We start from the raw sequence: 22,081 nt of genomic DNA, 5'->3' as shown, positions 1-22,081 counted from the left end.
CCTGGAGAACTCTCATGGGGCTGGCTCTAGTTTCCAACATGCTGGAACATGGCGTGTGCTCCTCAGTCTCACCAAGGCCTAAGCAGAAAGACCACTCAGGAGTCTGCCATGGCTGCCACCTTTGTTTGGATCCTGAACGTGCTGTTACTGACAGTGAGGGAACCATCAGGAGGTAGAGACCAGTGGGAGGACGTCAGGTCTCTCTAGGCAAGCCTGGAAGCCCCCGGGACCCTGGTCTCTTCCCCTTTTCTCTCTACCTCCTCTGCACATGCTCCTACCATGGCGGGAGGACACCTGGCCATGCACGGAAATCTCTGAAACCACAGACGAGTTTTTTCTTTATTGAGCTGATTTCCTCAGGTATCTTGTTATGGGACACAAAGTTAAAAGTCACCCTCACCATCACCAGCTCAGATGAAGGTGTTATACCTCTTGGAATTTTGTCATACCTCTGTACCTTTAAGAATTGTATTTGTGGCATCTTCCAACTTGAAATGCTTATCTGATATGATGGATAACTTTCAAATCACTCATTTTCTAGCACACTTCTGTTCTTCATGCAATTTTAAAACAGCTAACATCAAAACCATTTCTCAAATTACTTTTGTGACCCTTCCCATGATGGACATGCCTGGCATGCTGCAGAAAAATGGCCGTCCATGGCACCTGACTCTCACTACTGGCTCAAGTGACAGATCTTGGCAAACAGCAGTTGTCACAAGTCACCAAAGCCCTGCTGTCCCCAACCAGTTCTACCTGTCATTACCTCATGGCTTTTCTTTCTTTTTGAGGGCTCACTCTGTAGCCCAGGCTGGCCTCGAACTCACAGAGATCCTCCTGCCCCTGCCTCCCCAGTGCTGGGATTAAAGGCGTGGGCCAGCCTTGTTTCATGGTTTTGAATTGGGGTCACTTGCCTTGGAGATGAGCTCATCGTGGTTGGCCAGATGGGCTCTGCAGTGGATACAGCTGTACGTCCTGTGACAGTGTGGCAGGTAAGCTTGGAAAGTCTTGGACTTGGTCATTTTCACCATGTCTGCTGGGCGCTCGTCCCTCAGCTCCGGGCCAGCACTGGAGGAACTATGGCTCTGTCGGACTCTCTGACAGAAGAAACACTGGAAAATACACGCAAGAGCCGTCGCTGGTGTGGAGGGCGTGTGGTAGTGTCCACACACTGGGGCAAGAGAAAATCAGTGTGACCTGCAAACAAATCAGACAGGCTCTGGTTTGTTTAACAGCAGTGGACGCGTGAGGTGGTGTGTTAGGGCTGGGATGGTTTGAACAGGGAGCAGGCCCAAAGCTAAGGCTCTGTCCCTTTCTTTCCACCCTATTTTATAGTGCTGGGTTCAGAGCTAGGGCCTTGTGCGGGGAAAGCACAGGCTGGCCGCTGAGCTGTAGCCTCCGCCCAAGGTCATTGTTCTCAGGCAGGGTCTCACTCTGGTCCCAGGCTGGTCTTAATCCTCCTGCCTGTCTCCTCTGAGAGCAAAGTCTTTTTTGTTTTGTTTTTTTCGAGGCAAGGTTTCTCTGTGTAGCTTTGGAGCCTGTCCTGAAACTCACTCTGTAGACCAGGCTGGCCTCGAACTCACAGAGATCCGCCTGGCTCTGCCTCCTGAGTGCTGGGATTAAAGGTGTGCGCCACCACCACCCGGTTGAGAGCCAAGTCTTTACATGTACATCTAATGTTGTAAGCACACTATTTCAGAAAGGCAAGCATGTTTGTACCTTTGCACAAGCTGGGTTGTTGGCTGCAACATGCCAAGTAATCTGATTTTACTTGATAATATGGTCATTGCCAATTAAACATTTTTTTATTCCAATCTTGGTGTATGTGCAGTGTATGCATGTGCATATGTTTGTGTATGTAGGTACATGTGCTGAGGATCAATATTTGATGTCGTCCTCAACCATTCTCCATCTCCAACTTTTTTTGAAAAAAGTATCACTATCTGTGTGCGTAAGTGCGTGCATGTGTGTACCGAGGTCAGACCTCTCCTTCCACAACTCAGGTTGTCCTGACTGTGTGGCAGGTGCTTTCATTTCCAACCCACCTTGGGGACTTGGGTTGACTGGCCCGGCCGCCCTGGGGATCCTTTCTCTGCTTCTCTAGGACAGGCGCCTGCTGCCACATGCAGTTTCTTACCTGATTCCCTCACGCCTGTGCAGCAAGCCTCTCACAGCCCAGCCACCTCCCCAGCGCCTCTTGTTCTGACCCTGTGTGCACTCAGGCTTGCGCAGCAGGCCATCTTCCTGGCGGCTCTGTCATCTTATTTGCTAACATTAGCTCACGGAGTACACATTGTATTTCCATACTGTTTTAAAACTCTGTAAATGTACAGGTTTCAGAATGGCTCAGGACTGAATTACACAATTCAGAGGCAGAAAGAAAGGTCTGGCCCAGTGTGGTGGTGCACACCTGTAGTCCCAGCACTCGGGAGGCGGAGGCAGGTGGAGATCTCTGAGAGTTTGATGCCAGCCTGGTCTACAGATCGAGGTCCGGGCTAGCCAAGGCTACTTAGTGAGACCCTGTTTTGAAAATCAAACAAACAAACAAAAAGTCTTTAGGGACCAGATCAGCCTTATAACCGTGAGTGTAGATCTGTCTAGGTACGAGGCTGTCACAGCCAGGTCTGGGTTACAGGCTGTGCCAGTCACCACAGGTGGGAGCTGGAGGTGTGGGGTCCTTGAGGTGTGTGCCAAGTGACCAAAGGAGTCAGTGTGCCTGCCACACCTCTGTCTCCAGGGCTCCTTCTTCATGGTCACAAGCGGGTTCCACTCGGTGTGACTGAGGATTTGTTGTGTTTCATCTGTTTGCGCCTCCTGCAGACCTGGCAGACACACCTGCCGAGGCACAGTGCGGAGGCAGACTCGGCAGTGGGCCGGGAGGAACTAAGGTCCAGTCTGCTGAGCAGACCTGGACGCACACAGCACAGGGGCCTAGAGCAGGCCCAGCCACTCTCGCTGTCCAGCCAGTCATCCACGCATGCTTAGTCACAAGTGCCGAGGGAGCTCCTTTTTCTCTTATCTTTGACTTTGATTGAAACAAAAATAGACCTAAAATTGAAGATTCCCGAGCCGTCTGTTCTTGCCTGGTTTGCACTGCTCCTCTGACGCGGCCTCGTCCCCTCGTCCCCTCAGTCTGTCACCTTGAGGGGTACCCACTGGACCCTGCTGTGGGGTGCTGAGGTGCCACCAATGTCCTTTAGTTACTATAACGACTTTGTGTCCCAAGCAGCTTCCATCCAGGACCAGCGCCCTTTCCTGGGTTTCATGAACTTACCCATTTTGATAGCAACTAGCAGGTGCCCAGCAGACACAAGAGGCTTATTTCACATGCAAATAATTAAGAAAATGGAGAAAAAAACATTTGATCAAAGACATTGTTTGATTCTGGGACTCATGAAGCATCAGCCAACAAGGCTCATGGGTGACACACCCCAGACCCTACACTGTCCTGACACAGCAGTGCAACAATTGCAAGTGACAGACTGACACTGACTAACCCTCCACATGTTACTTGCCAGTTCAGAAAAATAACTCCCTCACACTAGTCACAGGTTGTCTTGCTTCTCCATGGCACCAGGGACGGGAGTTGGGGCCTTGCATGCACATGCTAGGCCAGTGAGCTCCACTGAGCTGGCCTGTAACCCCCCACCCTCACCCCCGCCTTCTGTAGTTTTGGTGTGTGTGTGATGTGCACATGTGTGTTTGTGTGTGTATGTGGAGCGCAGAGGTCAACCTTGGGTGTCATTCTTCAGGAGTCATCCAACTGTTTTTGTTTTGTCTCAGGAGGTTTGTTTGTATTTTACGTGCATGTATGTTGGCGCTGCCAGAAGAGGGCGTTTGGTCCTTTGGAACTGAAGTTACAGATGGCTGTGATCTGCCGATATTGGTATTAGGGATCCAGCTCAGGCACACCCCCTCCCATTTCTATTTCAGTGTTGTTTTGTGTGTGTTGTATGTGTATGAGTGTAGGCATGCACAGATCATGACACACATGATGTCAGGGGGCAGCGTCTAGGAGCTGCTTCTCTCCTTCCATCGTGCTCACGTGGAGCCACTCTGCATATTCTACACGAGCTGACACCCCCACATCACCTCGCCGCAGCAGCGCCGCAGTTCAACAGCGTGTGACATGTCTGGCTTTCTGTGTCCCAGAGTCTGAGGTTTGAGTCTTGGATGGTCTTAAAAACCCAGAGCAGGATGTTTGTTTACAACAGGCATTAGGTTCTTTACTTGCTCTGGGAAGGGGTTTCTTCCATGATGGCAGGAAAGGACTGAATGGAATTTGTCATTGGGGCCTGCATGAGGCCCCTCGGAATTTCTCAATGGCAAAGGCAAAGGATTACCTTGTCTGTCCCTTGTTGATGATCTACATTCATTAGTCTCAAGTTTGTCTTTACCACACCTTCTGCATAATCCAGAAGGGAGGGGCATTCTGTTGCCATTGTTCCTTGAAAAAACACTGTTTCTAGGAACGCCCTGTTTACAATCCCTTTTTTGGTGACATTATTTACCACAATCAAAACACCTGACACTACTATTTTTCTTCAAACTTCTGGGAATCACCTCTCCTATCCAAGCATCATCATGGTCATGAGATTCAATATTCATTGTATCTCAATCCATTCCTCCAAGGGTGCTGATCTTACTTTTGCATTGTGCATTAGCATTTTCAAAAGCCAGAGATTCTATTATTATCTGTCTAGCTTCTGAATTTGGTATCATTCTATTTACTGCTGAAGACAGCCTTTGTAAGAAATCCATGAAGGTTTCTTTTGTGTCCTGCATAACTTTAGTAAATGACTCAATTTTCTTTCCTACTTCTTCAATTCTGTCCCAAGCATTCAAAGCTGCCATTCGGCATTAAGCCAGGGTGTGGTCATCATATAGAGACTGCCTTTCTACATTAGCATAATTGCCTTCTCTAAGAATTTGATCTTGGGATATTTCAATGCCTCCAGCCCTACTTTGTCGTTCCCTGGTCTTAGCCTTATCTTTCCACCAGGTCCTCCATTGTAACTGTGGACCAGCTTCTAGAACAGCTGTAACCAAATCTTTCCAGTCTTGAGGAAAAATGAGTTTAACATCTGCTTCACAAATGGGGAATGCATACCATATGAGACTATGGCTTCTTTAAATCTCCTCAAATCTAACATTTGCACAGGAGTCCAGTCAGCTTGCACACAGCCTTGAGCATTTGGCAGTTCCTGTAAGGTTACTGGATAGATTAAGGTTGACTAAAAGCCTTTGGCTGTTTTTCTGTAACCGTATAATGTAATGCTGAGACTGGTTCACTGTTGGGTGCCAGATGTTGTTTCAATATTAAGATGGTCTTATAATAAAAAACCCAGAGCCAGATATTGGGGTAAAGGCTGAAAGATCAGAGAAACAGAGCAAACCACAGCCACCACCTATTACCTCACCAACTCCATGAGTCCTCTGACAGAAATCCTGAGTCCTCACCCAAAAGGGTCTCAGCTGAATTTCTTTAGTTCCTGTTTCCTCACACCTTATATACCTTTCTCCGCCCAGTCATGTCATTTCCTGCGATTAAAGGCATGTGTGCTTCCTAGTATTAGGATTACAGGCATGTGCCACCATGCCTGGCTCTGTTTACAGTGTGGTCTTGAACTCATAGAGATCCAGACGGATCTCTGCCTCCCAAGTGGTAGGATCAAAGGTGTATGCCACCACTGTCTGGCCTCTATGTCTAATCTAGTGGCTGGCTCTGTCCTCCGATCCCCAGGCAAGTTTATTAGGGTACACGATATATCACAAGAGACTGACTTAGATCTGCAGATTGCACAGCAAGAGCTCTCAACTGCTGAGCAATCTCACCAGCCCTCCTTATTTGGAATAGGGTCCCTCAATGGCCTGGAGATTGCAGTCAGACTAAGCTGGATGGTTACAGGGATCTGCCAGTCGATCTATCTCTGGTGTTGGGATTACAGCATGTGTTACATGCCCTGCACATTCAAGAGTGTAAGGTGAGGATGCAGCCCCAACACCTACAGCCCCTCCTCTCACAAATACCAAAAGGCACCACTCACCCACTAAATCTTAGTCACCAGACTTAGAGGCAGTGAGTTTACATCACAGGCACTGGCAGCCATGCATGCAGCCATGCATGCAGCCACCCATGCAGCTCCCCATTCTTCCTTGTGCCCTGTCTGGGACTCAGAGCACCTGGCTGCAGGTTCCATCTTCAGAGAGCTCCAAGAAGAGACCTACTTCTCTTCCTTCTCAGAGCCCTCCTCCCCATGCCCTTGAGTCCCCACCATTCTGTTTTCTATCTATAGCATACTAATGACCTTTCTAGTGAACTCCTTACTTCCAACAATCCAGCTAATGCTCTTCACGCTGTGTCCCCTTGAACCCGCATCCAAGACCTCTCACTCCCTGTTTTTTTTTTTTTTTTTTTTTTTAAACTTTGAGTCTTTCTATATAGCTCATGTTGGCCTCAAACCTGTTAGGCCTTTTGCCTTGGTCCCGAGCACGAGCTGGGATTTCAGGTGTGCGCTAACTATGCCCCGCTTCCAAATGGGTCTTTTAAAAGATGAAAAGGAACTGTCAAGACAGCTCAGTGAGTACAGAGCTAAACAAAGTTACTAGGGTGGCCTAACAGCAGACATCCATCTAAGCATGTGAACACACGCTGGGAGGCAATCGAAGCCCCGGGGAGACAGGTGTGGGAGCTGACATGAGGCCTCAGCAGAAACCACCCCTGCAGACTCCTTCACCTTTGCTTCCAGCCTCCAGTACTGCAAGGGTTAATCATTTAAGCAGACAGGTGCAGTGGGTCTGGGGGCAGAAGGACATCTAATTCTCCCAGGCTGCCGTCCGTCCCTTCCACAGCCCCCCATCTAGTCACCACCCAATTGGTCTTGGTATTTATGTCATGACAGCCATGTCACCACTGTGTATGGCCCTCCCACTGTGCCCACTGTGCCCTCCCAGTTGTGCTCTGGACCCAGGGCCGTGACAACGTGCCCGCTGTGTTTCTTGGGGTGACCGGCTTGAGTGCTCAGGATAGCTTGTGGGTATGCAGCAGCCTCAGGCTGGTCAGAGCACAGTGCCACCATGGTGGCTGTCTCTGGTACACAACTGTGGGTCACCTGACAGCAGGCTGCTCCTATACTTCTCATCCTGTCTGCAGATATGGCAACATTGAGTCTCTTCCCATGGGGCAGGTGTAAGACAGCATGTGACTGGGGCTTCCATTTGCTTCCCGCTGGCCACTCCCACAGGGGATTCTCTGTGTAAGACGCAGGTCCTCTTCTGGGACACTGCTCTCCAAGTCTTCCCTTCCATGATGTGTTGTTATTCATCTCCATTACGTTGTATTCCTACAAGTGAGTTGTTATAACATTCAAGGCAGCTGGACAACCTGGCAGAGACTGGGTGCCCACTGCAGCCTGGGGAAGTGGCTGGGTTCATAGGAAACCTTACTGTCCTCAGTGGGCTTTGGTTAACAGTTATTCTTACCCCGTGTCTTCATTTTTTTCAACTTGGCCTTAAAGCTGTTGATTTCTTCTTCCACCTTTTTTTCTATTAGTTGTTTGTGGTGATATTTTGTTTGTGCTCTAACAAATAAAGCTCACCTGAAGATCAGAGGGCAAAGCCAGCCACTAGTTAGCCATAGAGGCCAGTCAGTGGTATTTGGGAGGCACACACACCTTTAGTCCCAGTACTAGGCAGGTTGAGACAGGAAGTGACATGACTGAGCGGAGAAAGGAATATGAGGCGGGAAGAGACAGGAGCTCAGCTTTTTCGGCTGAGGAGCTGGTGAGGTGAGAGGTGGCTGTGGCTCGTTCCTTTGTCTCTGATCTTTCAGCATTTACCCTGATACCTGGCTTCGGGTTTATTAAGACAGTTAGGATCGTGCCACACAGTTGCTGATGCTTTGCCCATGTACCTGGTCCATGACGGAGTGTGGGAGCTGAAACAGACTACAAACAACTGTGCATTGCCTCCTGGCAGAGATGCTTGGGGACAAGCTGTGGCTTGCCCTGCCTGGTTAGCCAGAGCAAAGACCACGGCCTGTAACTACAGACAACCACAGAGTTGCTACTGTGTTACCATGGAAGGAACAACTTAAAGGAAGTACTTCCTCTCAACTCACAGTTTCTGAGGGATTTCAGTTCTCTGTGACAGGGAAGGGCGTGATGGCAGAACAACTCCTGCCTCTGGGGGTGGAGTCTGTGGACCAAGAAGCAGGGAGAGCAAGCCAAAAACAGAAGAGGACATCACCTTCGAAGGCCTACCCTAGTCACTCACCTCCTCCAGGCAGAGCCCACAACCTTCCAAAGAGCACTGTCAGCAGGTGATCAGGTGAACCTGGCGGGACTGTTAGATGAAAACCAACATCCAAATGTTACTGTTGCTTTAAAATTAAACCCAGTGGTTCTGGAGCAGCTGGAGGCCTGAGCAGGTCCTCTCATGGTCTCCTGTTTCTGTCAGGTACATTATGGACATCTGCTCAGTATGATGCTGAACGCTGCATCTCATCCATGCATACAAGCTGTGAACTCCAGAAAACCGACCTACATAGCAGATGAATGAGTGTGTGTGTGTCATATGAACATATGTGTAGATGTGTGTACATTCAGTAATGAGTTTCAAGTTCTCCAAAAGAAAACATCTGTTAGGCAGATGGCTCAGTCAGGAAAGGCCTTTGCCCTTTGCTCTGAGGCACGAGGGCTTGAGGTCAGATCCCCAGCACCCATGCACACGCCCAGGCATGATGGCACAGTTCAGTGGCAGACTCTGTTTCAAAACAATGAATGTAAAGCCAGGTATGGTGGTGCACGCCTTCAATCCCAGCGCTCGGGAGGCAGAGGCAGGCAGAGCTCTGTGAGTTCGAGGCCAACCTGGGCTACAGAGTGAGTTCCAGAGTAGCCAGGACTACACAGAAAAACCCTGTCTTGAAAAAAAAAAAAACAAAAAAAGAAAGAAAAAAAAGACAACTTCCCACCTATTTGGACCAACCCTCCTCTCTTGGAGAAGTACTAAAAATGCTAACCAAATAAAATAGTTTTTAAAAGGTTTCTTTGGTTTTTTTTTTTTTTTTTTTTTTTTTTTTTTTTGTGGGGAGGGAGGGTTGTGGAGTCCAGCCTTGAATGGCCGAGACATCTCTCCAGTTTTGTTTTTGTTTTTTGTTTTTCTTTTCAAGACAGGGTTTCTCTGTGTAGTTTTGGTGCCTGTCCTGGAACTCACTCTGTAGACCAGGCTGGCCTCGAACTCACAGAGATCCGCCTGGCTCTACCTCCCAAGTGCTGGGATTAAAGGCGTGCGCTACCACTGCCCGGCTTTTTCTTTTCTTTCTTTCTTTTTTTTTTTTTAAATAAGAGACAATGGTCTTTCTATTTAGTCCAAGTTGGCTTTCAACACACCGTCTGTCCGTTCTCTTGTCTCAGCCATGCAAGTATCTGGGATTTCTGGTGTACCACTACATCCAACTTGGGCCATTTCCTTAAAGCAACAACATGATGGTAAAATAACGATGAACAGCTGGACACCACTGTGCACAGCTGAACCCAGAAGTCTTGCCTGAGGGTGGCGGTTGTTCTCGCCCTGAAAGCACTTCACAGAGCCCAGCACCATGGGAGTCTCTCTGCAAGCTGAAGGCCGACTGCAGACATCCTCGCCACAGAGGCAGTCATCACCACAGCACAGCTCTCTTGTCAATTCACAGCCCCCAATTCCACCAGTCAGGTCTCCCAATAGATGGTTTTTGTTTTTTTTTTTTGCTACACCAAGGCCCTAAGGCATCTGGCAGAGGCAGGTGAAAGCATGTATCTAGTTTGTATAAGGTATTTCAGTCCTGAGAAATCCCCACAGGAAGAACAATATAACAATTTCCCAGAAGGCTCAGTGGGAAAAGGTTTTTGCCACCAGGCATGGTGACCTGAGATAGATCACTGGGATCCTCGTGGTGGTAGGAGGGAACCAATTCTCGAAAGCAGCCTCTGACCTCCACTTGTACACTGTGGCACACCCCAATTCCCAAGCAACCAAATAATAAATGTAATTTTAAAAATTAGAAAAGAGTACAGTAAAAACAAACAAACACCGAAACAAACCAAGGTAACCAGGTGTGCTGGGGTATGGCTTGGTGTGGTACAACACCTGTCTAGTCTCCCAAGGCTCTCAGGAAAACAAAGCCTTAGTACCAGGGCCAGGTGGAGACAAGCAGAGACTCCATGGACGCGGACCGGTAAGGACTTCCTGCCCATTTACAGACACATCATTGACAAGTGAGGGAGAATGACCTTGCAGATTTAGGAATTAATATAAATGGAACTAGAAATAAACACCATACAAGGGGATTAACAGGACTAAGATGAAGGGAGAGAGGAAGAGAGAATCCAAACTGAAGATGAGTCAGAGACATTAATGATGGAGTTTCCAAAATTGAAGAGACACTAGACTTAAGAAGTGTCTGGGCTAAATACCAAGCAGGAAAAACAAAAATAAAATCATGACTAGACGTAGACCAAGAAAACTGAAGAACACCAAAGGAAGCAGAAAAAGGCCATAAACGTGCCTAGAAATGGGGGGCGGGCAGGATTATCTGATCAGAACTGTTTCCACACTAAACAGTGAAACCCAGACAAGAACTCAAGGTATCAATAAGACTTTGGAGACAGCTGGGCATGGGTGATGCACACCTTTAATCCCAGGGCTCATGAAGCAGAGGTAGGTGCAGGCAGATCTTTGAGTTCAAGGATAGCCTGGTCTACAGAGTGAGTTCCAGGACATCCAGGGCTATGCAGAGAAACACTGTCTCAAAAACAAAAACAAAAAACAAAAACAAAAACCCCAAAAAACAAAAGACAAACCACAAAAAACAAAAAACAAAAGGACAACAAAGGTTTTACATCAGCTGTTATCCTAAGCTTTCTATGCAGTAGTCTCTCAGCTTGGGTTCAGATGGGCTCAAACCCCAGCATCACCCAGAACAGAACCAGCTCACTTTTATAAAGAATCAGGTAGAGGCTCACATCTGTAGTTGCAGCATTTCAAGGGCTGAAGCAGGAGGATTCTGAGTTCTGGGCCAGCCTGGGCTACCCAGCAAAACTTTGTCCTCCTTACCAGCCTCTAACAAAAACAAAAGAATTGGCAAAGTGTGGCAGTCAGACAACTTAAAGCTTTCACTGTATTAAATATTACTAAAGGAAAGCAACTCCACAGACAGTCGAAACTTCACACTCAAAACTACAAGTAGGAAAGAAAATGGCTTATGTGGACAGTCAGAATGGGTAGAGTCCTAAAAAGATCCAGCTGCAACAAACGGCAGCAATAAGTCAAACTGAAGTGAAAAACGTCCAAAGTCCTTGAGTGTTTCCACAAAGACAGTATTGTTTAGTTACAGATGTATTTTCTGAGAAATGTGAGGTCGGAGGAGAATTTCATTGTTGTGAAAACATTGCTAGATGTCCTTGTGCACACTAGACTTAGAGGAGCCATCATATACGAGGCCCAGTAGTAGTCAAAATGTCACTATAAACCAGGTTTTGAATCTGAGGAAGTAAGGGTAATTCTGGTGGTACCTGAGAAAACTTCTATAAGAATCCACTAAGATAAATAGAGGAATGATAAAACATTGTTTAAAAGCACTCAAAGAAGGAGAGAAAACAAACAAACAAAAAAAGAAATAGAGATCACAAAGGAAGATTAAAAACAAAATTATTCAATGTTTACATGAATCCTAAATGCACTAAAAGTCCAAGGTTTCAGATTATATCAGAAAACAAAATCCACAGACACTGTTGACAAGAGATACACGTCCAATAAGGACAAAGAAGAGTGGAGACACCAAGGCTAGAGCCTTGCTAACAGTACATCTGTATTGTGTGAATAACTGAAAGAAAATTAAAACTAAAAGTTATTTAAGAAGACACACTATACTGTGCTGTGGGACGTTCTGTACCTGTGAATGTGTTACTCGGATTGGTTGACAAATAAAAAGCTGATTGGTCCGTAGCCAGGCAGAAGTATAGGCGGGATAAACACACAAGGAGAATTCTGGGAAGTGGAAGAGCTGAGTCAGGTGACGCCAGCAAGCCGCCCAGGGAGCAGCCTGTAATGGGACACAGGTAAAGCCACAGAAGATGTGGCGATACATAGATTAACAGTTATGGGCTAATTTAAGATATGAGAGCTAGCTAGCAAAAGGCTTGAGTCATGGCCATGCAGTTATAGTTAATATAAGCTTCTGAGTGATTATTTTATAAGCTGCTGTGGGGTCCGTGGGTCTGGGCAGAACTGGAGAAAACTTCAACTCTAATACAGGTAATAAAAGATGGCAGGGCTGGAGAGATGGGGCAGCAGTTAAAGAGTGTATACTACTTTTTCAGAGGACCTGGGTTCATTTCCCAGCATCTACGTGTGGTGGCTCAAAAGTACCTGAATCTACAGCTGCAAGGGGAACTGAGTCCTCCGGCTTCTGTGGGCTCCTACATTCATGTGCACATACACACTGACAGACAGACGGACAAGGTGGCCCAAGAGATTCACCTAGGAAAACTCAGCTTCTGCAGGGTTGATGGTGACGGGGCATAGCATGGATCCCTCTCTTCCTGATTCACACTTCCCCAGGTTGAGGGCCACAGTCCTCCAAACACCAGTGCACCAGCCAGGCTTTCACCAGCGCCATGCTTGAGTCAGCCTCTGCAGAGTCCAGGGAGTAGTCTCACCTATTAGATTCAAGGTGTCCTTAGCTTACTGTTTAGTTTGGGCCCATGTTATGAATTAAACGTTTCGAGTGCAGGGCTGCAGAGAAGGTACAATGATTAAGGACATTTGCTGCTCCTGCAGAGGACTGGGTTCAGTTCCCAGCACCACATCAGGCAGCTCACAACTGCCTGTAAGTCCAGTTCCAGGGCATCTGATGCCCTCTTCTGGTGTGTGTGGGCACTGCACATAATAGTGTACATAAAGACAGGCATACACACATATAAATAAAAAGTCAAAAAAGTATTTTCCAAGCAAACAAGCATGCACTCACAACTTTAAGAGGCTGCAGATCCTTGAGCGGCTGAATCCCACCAGCACCCGAGGAGGGAGGACTTGGATCTAGTGAGTGCTGTGCACACGGCCCCACAGGCCGCCATGAGCAAGGTGAAGCTCTGGAACCCCAGCAAGAGCTCTGCTGTTCCCACTCCACACTGCCTGTCACCTTCTCCGGAGACCCATGGCTCGTTCTCACTGTCAACTTAGTTCAAACATCCGGGACCTGCAGCCGAACTGCTGCCCAGATTAGACAGGCCCACGGCCATGTCTGTGAGAGACTGTCTTGACTGATGATGGAAGTGTGAGGGCCCAGCCCACTGTGGGCAGCACTGTCCCTAGGCAGGTGGGTCTGGGCTGTATAGGAGAGCTAGTTGAGACCTGGAGATGCCTCAGTAGTTAAGATCACTGCTGCTCTTGCAGAGGACCTGGTCTCATGGCAGCTCACAACTGTCTGTAACTTCAGCTCCAGGGAATCTGACACCCTCTTCTGGGCTCCACAGAACCTACACACAGGTGCATAAACAAATACGTAGGCAAAACACCGATACACATAAAACAGAAATAAATAAATAAAAGCTAGCTAGAGAAAAAGCTAGCTAGAGAGTGAGCAAGCTGGTAAGCAGCATTCTCCAATAGTTCCTGCCTCGACTTCCTTCAATGATGGAGTATGACCTAAGTGTAAGATGAAATACACCCTCTCTGTGGTGTATCGCTTTTGGTCATAGTGTTCATCACAGCAACCGAAAACAGACTATGGCAGAAGCCTTCACCATGTGGCCCTGATCCCAAGGTGTCTTTACCTGAAGCGGCTGTGAAAGCTTAGTGACGCACAAGCCTCAAGTGGACTGAGACCCCCACAGGGAAGCAGCCTGGACTGATGACACCTGTGGACACTTCTGGTCAGGAGACCCCACACCAAACCCACTGGTGTCTACCACTTCCAGACTGCAGGGGACTGACCTCAGAAGGACTCTTCCACCCCCAAAGTTCCCCTTTTCCATCCTGTAAAACCCCAAGACTCCCACACCACCTGTGCGCAGTCTCCACTTGCACAGCGAGACGGCAGCCCTTCAGTAGTTCCGGTTAAAGGAACAGTTCTGCTTCTGCAGGTGCCCATCTTTCTCTGCTTTCCACACCGCTCCCATCAATCCTGGTCTAACGGTCTGCCTATGTGTCTCAGTCCCCAGAACAGCTCCCCTGGGCTCGGTCTGTTCAGTGGATTGCCTTTTACCCCTTCAGGGGCAGCTGCCTCATACAAACTTCAGGTCATCTCAGCGGCTCTAATCTTGGACCAGCCATGGCCTGACAGCAGCCATCCCTGACATGGTGTCTGTGTGTCAACTTACTCGGCTTTAAATCAGACGCTACACAGTGGGGAAAACATTGCAAGATCTAACAAGCAATTAGGGAGCAAACGCTAGCCAGTCTCCCAGGTGAGTCATGACCAGCCCAGGAAGGACTCTGAGTCCTGAGTCCTGGGCATCCACCTCCACAAAAGACACTGGGTTCTGTTGTTTTGTTTTGTTTTTTCCTCCTTTTCCCCTTCTCCTTAGCAAACCAGTATGCTGGGTTCCAGAAGTTTCTCACCTAAAATAAGCACATACAATTATTTTAAGAGTCTGTGGATCAGGCTCATGTCCATATGGCGCATTTACCACACTGTGGAAGACAGAGACCCTGAGGAACAAACTGAAGCCTGGCAGCTCTTGATGCCCAGTGGTATGAAGTGTGGAGCCAGGGTACCCCTCCAGCCGGCCACTTAACTCCCCACTCCCTCTCTGTCAGGATCTCACCGTTGAGCTGTGGCTGGCCTGGTACTTGCTATGTAGACAAGGCTGGCCTAGAACCCACAGAGCTCTACCTGCCTCCACTTTCCAAAGGCCAGGAGTAATGGTGTACACCACCACCCGCCCCACGCCTTTGACTGCACACAGCCTTCACCACAGCATTGCTTTAACAGGCTCCATGCCGCCACTGACCAGCAGATGGGCTGGGGCCGTTGTGTAACTTTATTTGCTACTGGGAAGACTGAGCTAGGAAGACCAACTGAGCCCAAGAATTTGAATGGCTAACACAGTGAGGCCTTTGGGGGGTGGCGGGCAATGCGGGGAGACATTTCATCTAGAACATTCCTCGGTGTATCTTCCTGCACTGGAATGGTCCATCAAAGGAGTTTACATTTGCAAAGCAATTGGATAAAAGCAGTCACAATGTTCTCTTGTACTAACAAAAAATTAGAAAACACCTCAAGTTTGAGAGTCTGCAAATGCCCTCATGTCTGAGAGACACTGCCAGGATGGGGCTGGAGGCTGCAGTGAGGGAAGGCCTGATTTTCTTGTGTGTGTGTGTGTGTGTGTGTGTGTGTGTGTGTGTGTGTGTACCACAGGTGTGGTCAGAGGACAACTCTGAGGTGGTTCTCCATCCACTGTGTGGGTCTCAGGGACCAAACTCAGGTTGTCAGGGCTGGCAGCAGGAGTCTTTGCTGCTCAGTCATCTTGCTGGCCCTCACCTGCATATTTTGATGCTAAGCATACAAATGGACTATTCAGACGCACAGGACCTACATTCACAGGCTTGGAAAGATCTGGAAGGATTCAAATAGTCACAGTGTCACTATAGCTGGCCTCTGGTGGTCCCTACTTCTTTCCTCATATCCTTTGTTTCCCCACTAGAATCACGGGCTGAGAAGCTTTCTCCCACACTTCAGGCACAGGAGCCCCAAGACAAAACACCCTGTGCCTGCCGTGGACTGCCACCTCTTACTCCCTCCACACCAAAGTTCTAGACACCTCTCCCTCAGTCCCTCACCTTCCACCTCCTTCTGCCTAAGCACAACAGTGACTACTGATGATGTGTGTGCAATCAGCTCTTCTTGTCTAAGATGCCACAGCACATCATTTCTGCCTCCTGCTGCCAATAGCAAGGCTCTGCACAGTTCTGGCTTGAGAGACAAGGCAGCAGAAAGCTGCCTGGTTTCCCTGAATGGCACGATGGCTGTGAAGACAGCTAGAGGAAACACAGCTGGGAAGTCGACAGTTTTCCTTTTAATTTTGTGTGTGTGTGTGTGTGCGTGCGCGCACGCGTGCAAATCAGGGGTGTCAGACTTCCGGGGCTGGAGTTATAGTTGGTTGTGAGCTGCCTCATGTGGGTGCTAGGAATCAAACTCGGGTCCTCTGCAAGAGCAGTATGCACTCCTAACCACTGGGCCATTTCTCTGCCCTTTGTTTTGTTGTGTTTAGACTGTTTCATGTAGCTCAGGTTGGCCTAAAACTCCGTATGTAGCCAAGGACGAACTTGAATTCCTCATCCTCCTGCTACCATGCCTAGCTAAACTAGTTTTTTTTTTTTTTTTAAAGACAGAGTCTTGCTATGTAGCCTTATTTGGCCAGGAACTCACTTAAGTAGATCAGGCTGGCCTAGAACTCACAGAGATCCGTGCCTCTGCCTCCTGAGGGCTGGGATGGAAGGCTGAGCCACTATGCCTGGCCTGGCTAAACAGCTTTATTTACTTACATGCTATATATAACATACTCAAATATTCAAGGGTTTTCCACTCCACGCATGCCTGCTGATGGTGTGCAGGACCCAGGCATTGACTTATAACAGGAGGTTATCTCCTGGGGACAAAATTGATCTTATATCTGATTCTATTTCACACCGCCTTCCCCAGAATCCTTAGCTCTCCACCCACTCAGGATTTTCTCTCACCTGTACCTAAGTCCTTTGCTAAATTCCATCCCACTTGCCTAGTATGTGTAAGACTGGGTTTCATGTACTGAGAACAAGCTGCTTCTTTAATATTTTAAATTTCTAGTGCATTTATCAGCCCTGCAGGCTACCCATTGCTTCCTCCTGCATGGGTGCTTGAAGACAGACGTCAGAGCAACACTGATGCTGACACACGTTCACCAACGTTGGTTCTTAAAATGCAAAGGTAACCCGAGATGTAAAGAACAGACCCTCCTCAGCTATTTGACCAAATGTGCCACAGTGACGGCGGTGAGCGGGTTGGGTGGGGCTGCCAGAGCTGAGCCGGGAACGAGACAGGGTTTCTCTGAGTAGCCCTGGCTGTCCTGGAACTCACTTTGTAGACCAGGCTGGCCTCGAACTCACAGAGATCCACCTGCCTCTGCCTCCCGAGTGCTGGGGTTAAAGGCGTGCACCACCGCTGCCTGACAGCTGGAAACTTTTGTGTGTTTAGCAGCAATGGAACCAGGGCCTCACACATGCTCAGCACGTGTTCTACCACTGAGCCACACCCAGAGCTCTTCTGTGACATTTATGTAGTTATAAAAGTATTCTAAAATAAGTTATTTACAAAGTTGGAGCTGTGGGTAGAGTGATAAAGATTGGTCACTAACATGGTTTAGTGGTGTGTGTGTGTGTGTGTGTGTGTGTGTGTGTGTGTGTGTGTGTGTTTCATCTGGGCCAGCCCTTTGGACTACCCATGTCTGTAGTAAGGCAGGAATTTGCTCTAATCCCTAAGAAATCATGGTAACCACATAGGGCACAGGCCAGGAACACAAAGCCCTAGAGATCCTGGTAGCAGCAATCCACAAACATGCCAGCCCTGTCTTTTAAGAGTCCATAAACAATGGCTGGAGAAACGCTCGGTACTTTAGAGCTTGTTGCTCTTGTGTACCACCCTGGTAGGAGTCCCAGCATCCACATGGTGGCTCACAACCATCTGTAACTTCAGCTCTAGGGGATCTGACATCCTCTTCTGGCTTCTGTAGGCACCAGGTACACACAAGGTGAGCATGCCTACATGCAGGCTACACATTCATAAATTTACACATGCTATGTATTTATTTATATCCCACTGTGCACATGCACCCACACCCACAGGACCAGCCTGTGGTCATAGAACAGCTCCTGGGAGGCAGGTACTCAGCAAACATCTGTTAACACATCTACTAGAAGACAGCAGAGGTGATGGGTGAGGGTGGGTTGCTCAGAAGGTCCTGGAAAGGTTCCTTAGAGGAGGTAAGCCTGGCCTTAGGACCTGAATAGTTTAGCAGAGCAGGGGGCAGGTGTGTACAGTTCTTGGCCAAGACACATCAGATTAAGATAAATACATTTTGGATACTCAGAAGAGGGCAACTCAATCAGAAAGAGCTTTGGGATGGAAAACGGTATTCTAAACGTCTATTTATCGAAAACAGAATTCCATCCTGGAGCTCGGCACACGATTTGGACGTCGAAGATGAGCATTTATGCAGGTATTGAGGCGAGGGTATCTTATTTAGTTGCGACTGTTGGCAATTTGCATTCACAGAGCCTAGAGCCACAAGTGGTAAACAATGAGGACAATTCCTTTCAGTTATTGTACAGGCAACTTGAAAATGCCACCCTTTATTTAACACTCCTTTATTGGAAGTATCTTCTGTATTCATTTCCTTTCCCATTTTTTTTTAAGGTAGGGAGAAAACAATAGGGAGAATGGGGGCGGGGAGTAAAAAAAAAAATCAAAACATTGAGGTTTTGTGTTGTCTTTCGAAACGTCATGAACTAGACACCAACACGCCGGGAAGACAGAACAAAGTCGACTCGTCCTCCGCGCCCCCGCCCCGCCCGCCCGCCCGCCGGCGCCCAACAGGTGCTTGCCCGCCGCCCTCCCGGAGCCGCCGGTCCGGGTCGCCGCAGAGCACCCGCCTGGGGCCCGCCCGTACTCACGGCCGCTCGGCGGTCCGCGGCCCGGTCCGCAGCGCCCATCCGGCCCAGGCTCGGGCGGCGCGGGCTCGGCCTTCAGGCGGTCCCGGCGTGGCCCGGGACGCGGTCTGGCCGTTGGCGCCCCGGCCCGGCGCGAGGCATCCTCCCGCCGCCGCCCCGCGGGCCGCCTGCCCTTTGTTTTGGAGCGGTGGCCCGGCCCCGCCGCCATAAACGGCCACGGAACGCCGCGCTGGCCAATCGGGGCCCGCGCCCCGCCCTCCCGCCCCGCCCCGCCGCCGCGTCTCCGCCCCCTCCGCGTCCCCGCCCCCCGCCCTGCCCCAGGCGCCCACGCGCGTTCCGCCGCGCCCCGGGGACTCGGCCTGAGCCGCACGCCTCGGCTGAGGTCGCCGCGGTCTCCAGGGGCGGGGCCTGGCGGGGAACCGCCTGAGCCTGGAGTCCAGGTCCTGGGAAGGCCACAGGTTCGCGCCGTCGCCGCAGGCTGCACGCAGGAGGACCTCTGCAGCTGAGTCCCTGGAGTGCAAGCTTCTGCGCTTTCTCCATCCCGACCACCCTTCCTCAACTCTCCGAGTCTCCACGTGAGAGCCTCCAGATCTCCGTGGACTTGAACTGTGGAACCTCCAGATCACAATTCCTGCCTACAACACAGGCAGCCCATGTCCACTTTCCATGTCCGTATTTGCGCCTCCTCCATATGCCTGTTATTTTTTTCTTGGTCTCTTTAGATCGATTTTTAAAATAAAAGCACACTGCTGAGAGTGGGTGTACACATTTTAATACATGCTAGCGCCCTCTAGAGTGTTAGGATTTATTGTATTGAGAATGCCCCTAATTGATTAGATTGCGGCTTTTATTGCCAGTTACCCATGAGCTGCCATTTACTTAGCGACCCTCTCAAGTGATTGATTACTCTCTCGTCTATATTCTTCCTAGCTAGAAGATGGAATCTCACGGTTTTTGGTTTTTAAGATATTCAAGCTGTAACTCAAGCTGGCCTCATCTATGCAGCCCAAGGGTGATCTTGAACTTTAGTTTTAAAACTTAATTGTGTGCATAAGTGTGCACTTGTGCACACTGGCATGCTGTGGAGGACAGAGGACAGCTCTGCTTCTCTCCTACCATGTGGGTCCTGGAGTCTCTCAGGTCATCAAGCTTGACAATAAGGTCCTTTATCCACTGAACCATCTGGCTGGCCTCTCTCTCTCTCTTGAGACAGGGTTTCTCTGTGTAGCCCTGGCTATCCTAGAACTTGCCCTGAAGACCAGGCTGGCCTCAAACTCACAGAAATCCACCTGCCTCTGCCTCCTGAGTGTTGGGATTAAGGCATGTGCATGGCTCTTTTATTTTTAAAGTATTTAATCTTCTAATTTCTTAAGGTTTATTTTTATTTACATGTATGCATATGTATTAATGTATTAATGTATCCCACATACGTGCATGCCTGTGGAGGCCAGAAGAGGGCGTCAAATCTTCAGGAGCTGGAATTACAGGTGGTTTTGAACCACTCAACAGGGTTCCTGGAAACCTTTTTATTTTCATGTTTTGTGTGTGTGTGTGTGTGTGTGTGTGTGTGTGTGTGTGTGTGTGTGTGTGTGAGAGAGAGAGAGAGAGAGAGAGAGAGAGAGAGAGAGAGAGAGAGAGAGAGACAGACAGAGAGAGAGACAGACAGAGAGAGAGACAGACAGACAGAGACAGGGCCCTATTGTGTTTAAAGCCGCTCGCATGAGCATGGGAGTGGTTATTTGCTGGAACAAGGGCAACTTCCCAGTGGCTACAGCACTAAAGTCGGACTCTTCAGACATGGTGGGCACACCTTTAATCCTAGCAGAGACAGGAGGTCTCTGCGATTCTCTTTGAGTTCCAGCCAGGGCTACAGAGTGAGACTCTGTGCCCATAGGGGAAAAAACAAAAAGATTTTAAAAGGTTAGAGCAATGAGCACAGGGTTGAGAGCCCCCAATGAGTTCATTTCCCAGTGCACACATCACAGCTCAGGTCTAGGAGCTCTAATACAGTCTTCTGGCCTCCGTGGTCATCTACACACACATGCACATAAAACACACAGGCGCCAAGATGCAGACACAGACACATACATTTAAAAATATACAATCAATCTTTTAAAACAGAAACAGATTGGAGTCCCCAGCCAACTATTAACTATCAGTAGGTCCTCAGTGAGGGTGGGGACTTGAATCCCTCCCCCACCGGGACAGAATATGGCTGGGTTCCATCTTGTGCTATGAGTTCCCGAGTACAGCAACATATCATGTTCAGAAAACCGTCTCACAGACTCCTTCCCATCCTGCAGCTGGTACATCCTTTTTGCCGTCTTCACAGTGTTCCCGAGCCTCAGAAGTGCTGATACAGGTGTCCTGTCTCGGGCTGAGCATTCAACAGTCTCGCTTCAACACATTAACCAGTTATGACTGTTAACCACTGGCCACTGTAAACAGAAGCTTCTCTGACCAAGGCTGAGAGCTGCACTGATCCACTCATGGTGTGAACATGAACATGTAGAAAGTAAGTTTGACTACACGTCCATTCAGCAGGGCAGCAGGCTTCCCCCAGGGCTGATGGCCTCCTTAGAATGGGCGTTTTTGTTAGTTGGTTGGTTTTTGTTTTGTTTTTGAGACAGGGATTCACTGCATAGACCTGACTGTCCTGGGACTCACTTTGTAGACCAGGCTGGTCTGAAACTCAGAGATCCACTTGCCTCTGCCTCCTGAGGGCTGGGATCAAAGGTGTTACCAAGCCTGTATCACCACGGCTGGCTTTAGAATTGGCTGTGGACCATCCATTCAGGGCGCCTCTGTTCAACTTTTTTTTTTTTTTTTTTTTTCCGAGACAGGGTTTCTCTGTGTAGTTTTGGTGCCTGTTCTGGATCTGTAGACCAGGCTGGCCTCGAACTCACAGAGATCCACCTGCTTCTGCCTCCTGAGTGCTGGAATTAAAGGCATGCGCCACCCCTGCCCTTTTTAAAAAACTTTTTAAATTAGCTTACAAAATAGTAGGTTTACATATGGCATTTTCATATTTCCTTAACATTGGTTAACCTTCCTCTAGCCCCACACCCATTCATACCACACTACTACCCTCCCTTCCTTAAGGCCTCTCCCAAGTCCACTTGCCCTTTTTAGCTCCTGGCCTCTAGAAGCACTCTAGGACAAACACACAAATCTAAAAAATTTAAGCAGCTAGAATCTACACTGACAGAGAATGTGTCATTTGATGCTTCAGGAATCTCTGTGAGCCGGGCAGTGGTGGCGCACAGTGTACTAGTCAACAGAAGCTGTAAAGCAGGCCATGCACTGCAGCAATCCATTATCAAGTACAAGTGGTATATACCAGATCCAGCCCCAGCAGGTCCTGCAGGGACAAGGGAGCTACATGAAGAAGTTGCCC

General features: G+C 48.8%; 1 protein-coding gene across 7 annotated transcripts in view; it reads right to left on the bottom strand.

Annotated features, from left to right (window-relative positions):
- Positions 1-18,862, bottom strand: part of Ypel1 (yippee like 1) — a 26,294-nt gene extending 7,432 nt beyond the window's left edge. For 2 of the 7 annotated variants that reach the window (XR_013043628.1, XM_076548399.1), the window contains exons 1-2: positions 18,688-18,862; positions 915-1,112 (exon numbers count right to left, since the gene is read on the bottom strand). Coding sequence is in view for 4 of the 7 variants with exons in the window: in XM_076548399.1 (XP_076404514.1) it covers positions 915-1,112; positions 18,688-18,726 (237 nt within the window). In the remaining 3 variants the exon portion in view is untranslated. Of the gene's footprint in view, positions 1-914; positions 1,568-2,496; positions 5,623-12,516; positions 12,696-18,687 lie in introns of those variants that run through there. The other 5 variants (XR_013043629.1, XM_076548400.1, XR_013043630.1 and 2 more) reach the window with 4 other exon arrangements.
- Between the last annotated feature and the right edge of the window lie 3,219 nt (positions 18,863-22,081).

The sequence above is a fragment of the Peromyscus maniculatus genome, chromosome 12, assembly GCF_049852395.1.
Source record: "Peromyscus maniculatus bairdii isolate BWxNUB_F1_BW_parent chromosome 12, HU_Pman_BW_mat_3.1, whole genome shotgun sequence".
In the NCBI taxonomy this organism is placed as follows: Eukaryota; Metazoa; Chordata; class Mammalia; order Rodentia; family Cricetidae; genus Peromyscus; species Peromyscus maniculatus.
The sequence above is the reverse complement of the archived record's forward strand: the minus strand, read 5'-3'. Positions and strand labels throughout refer to the sequence as shown.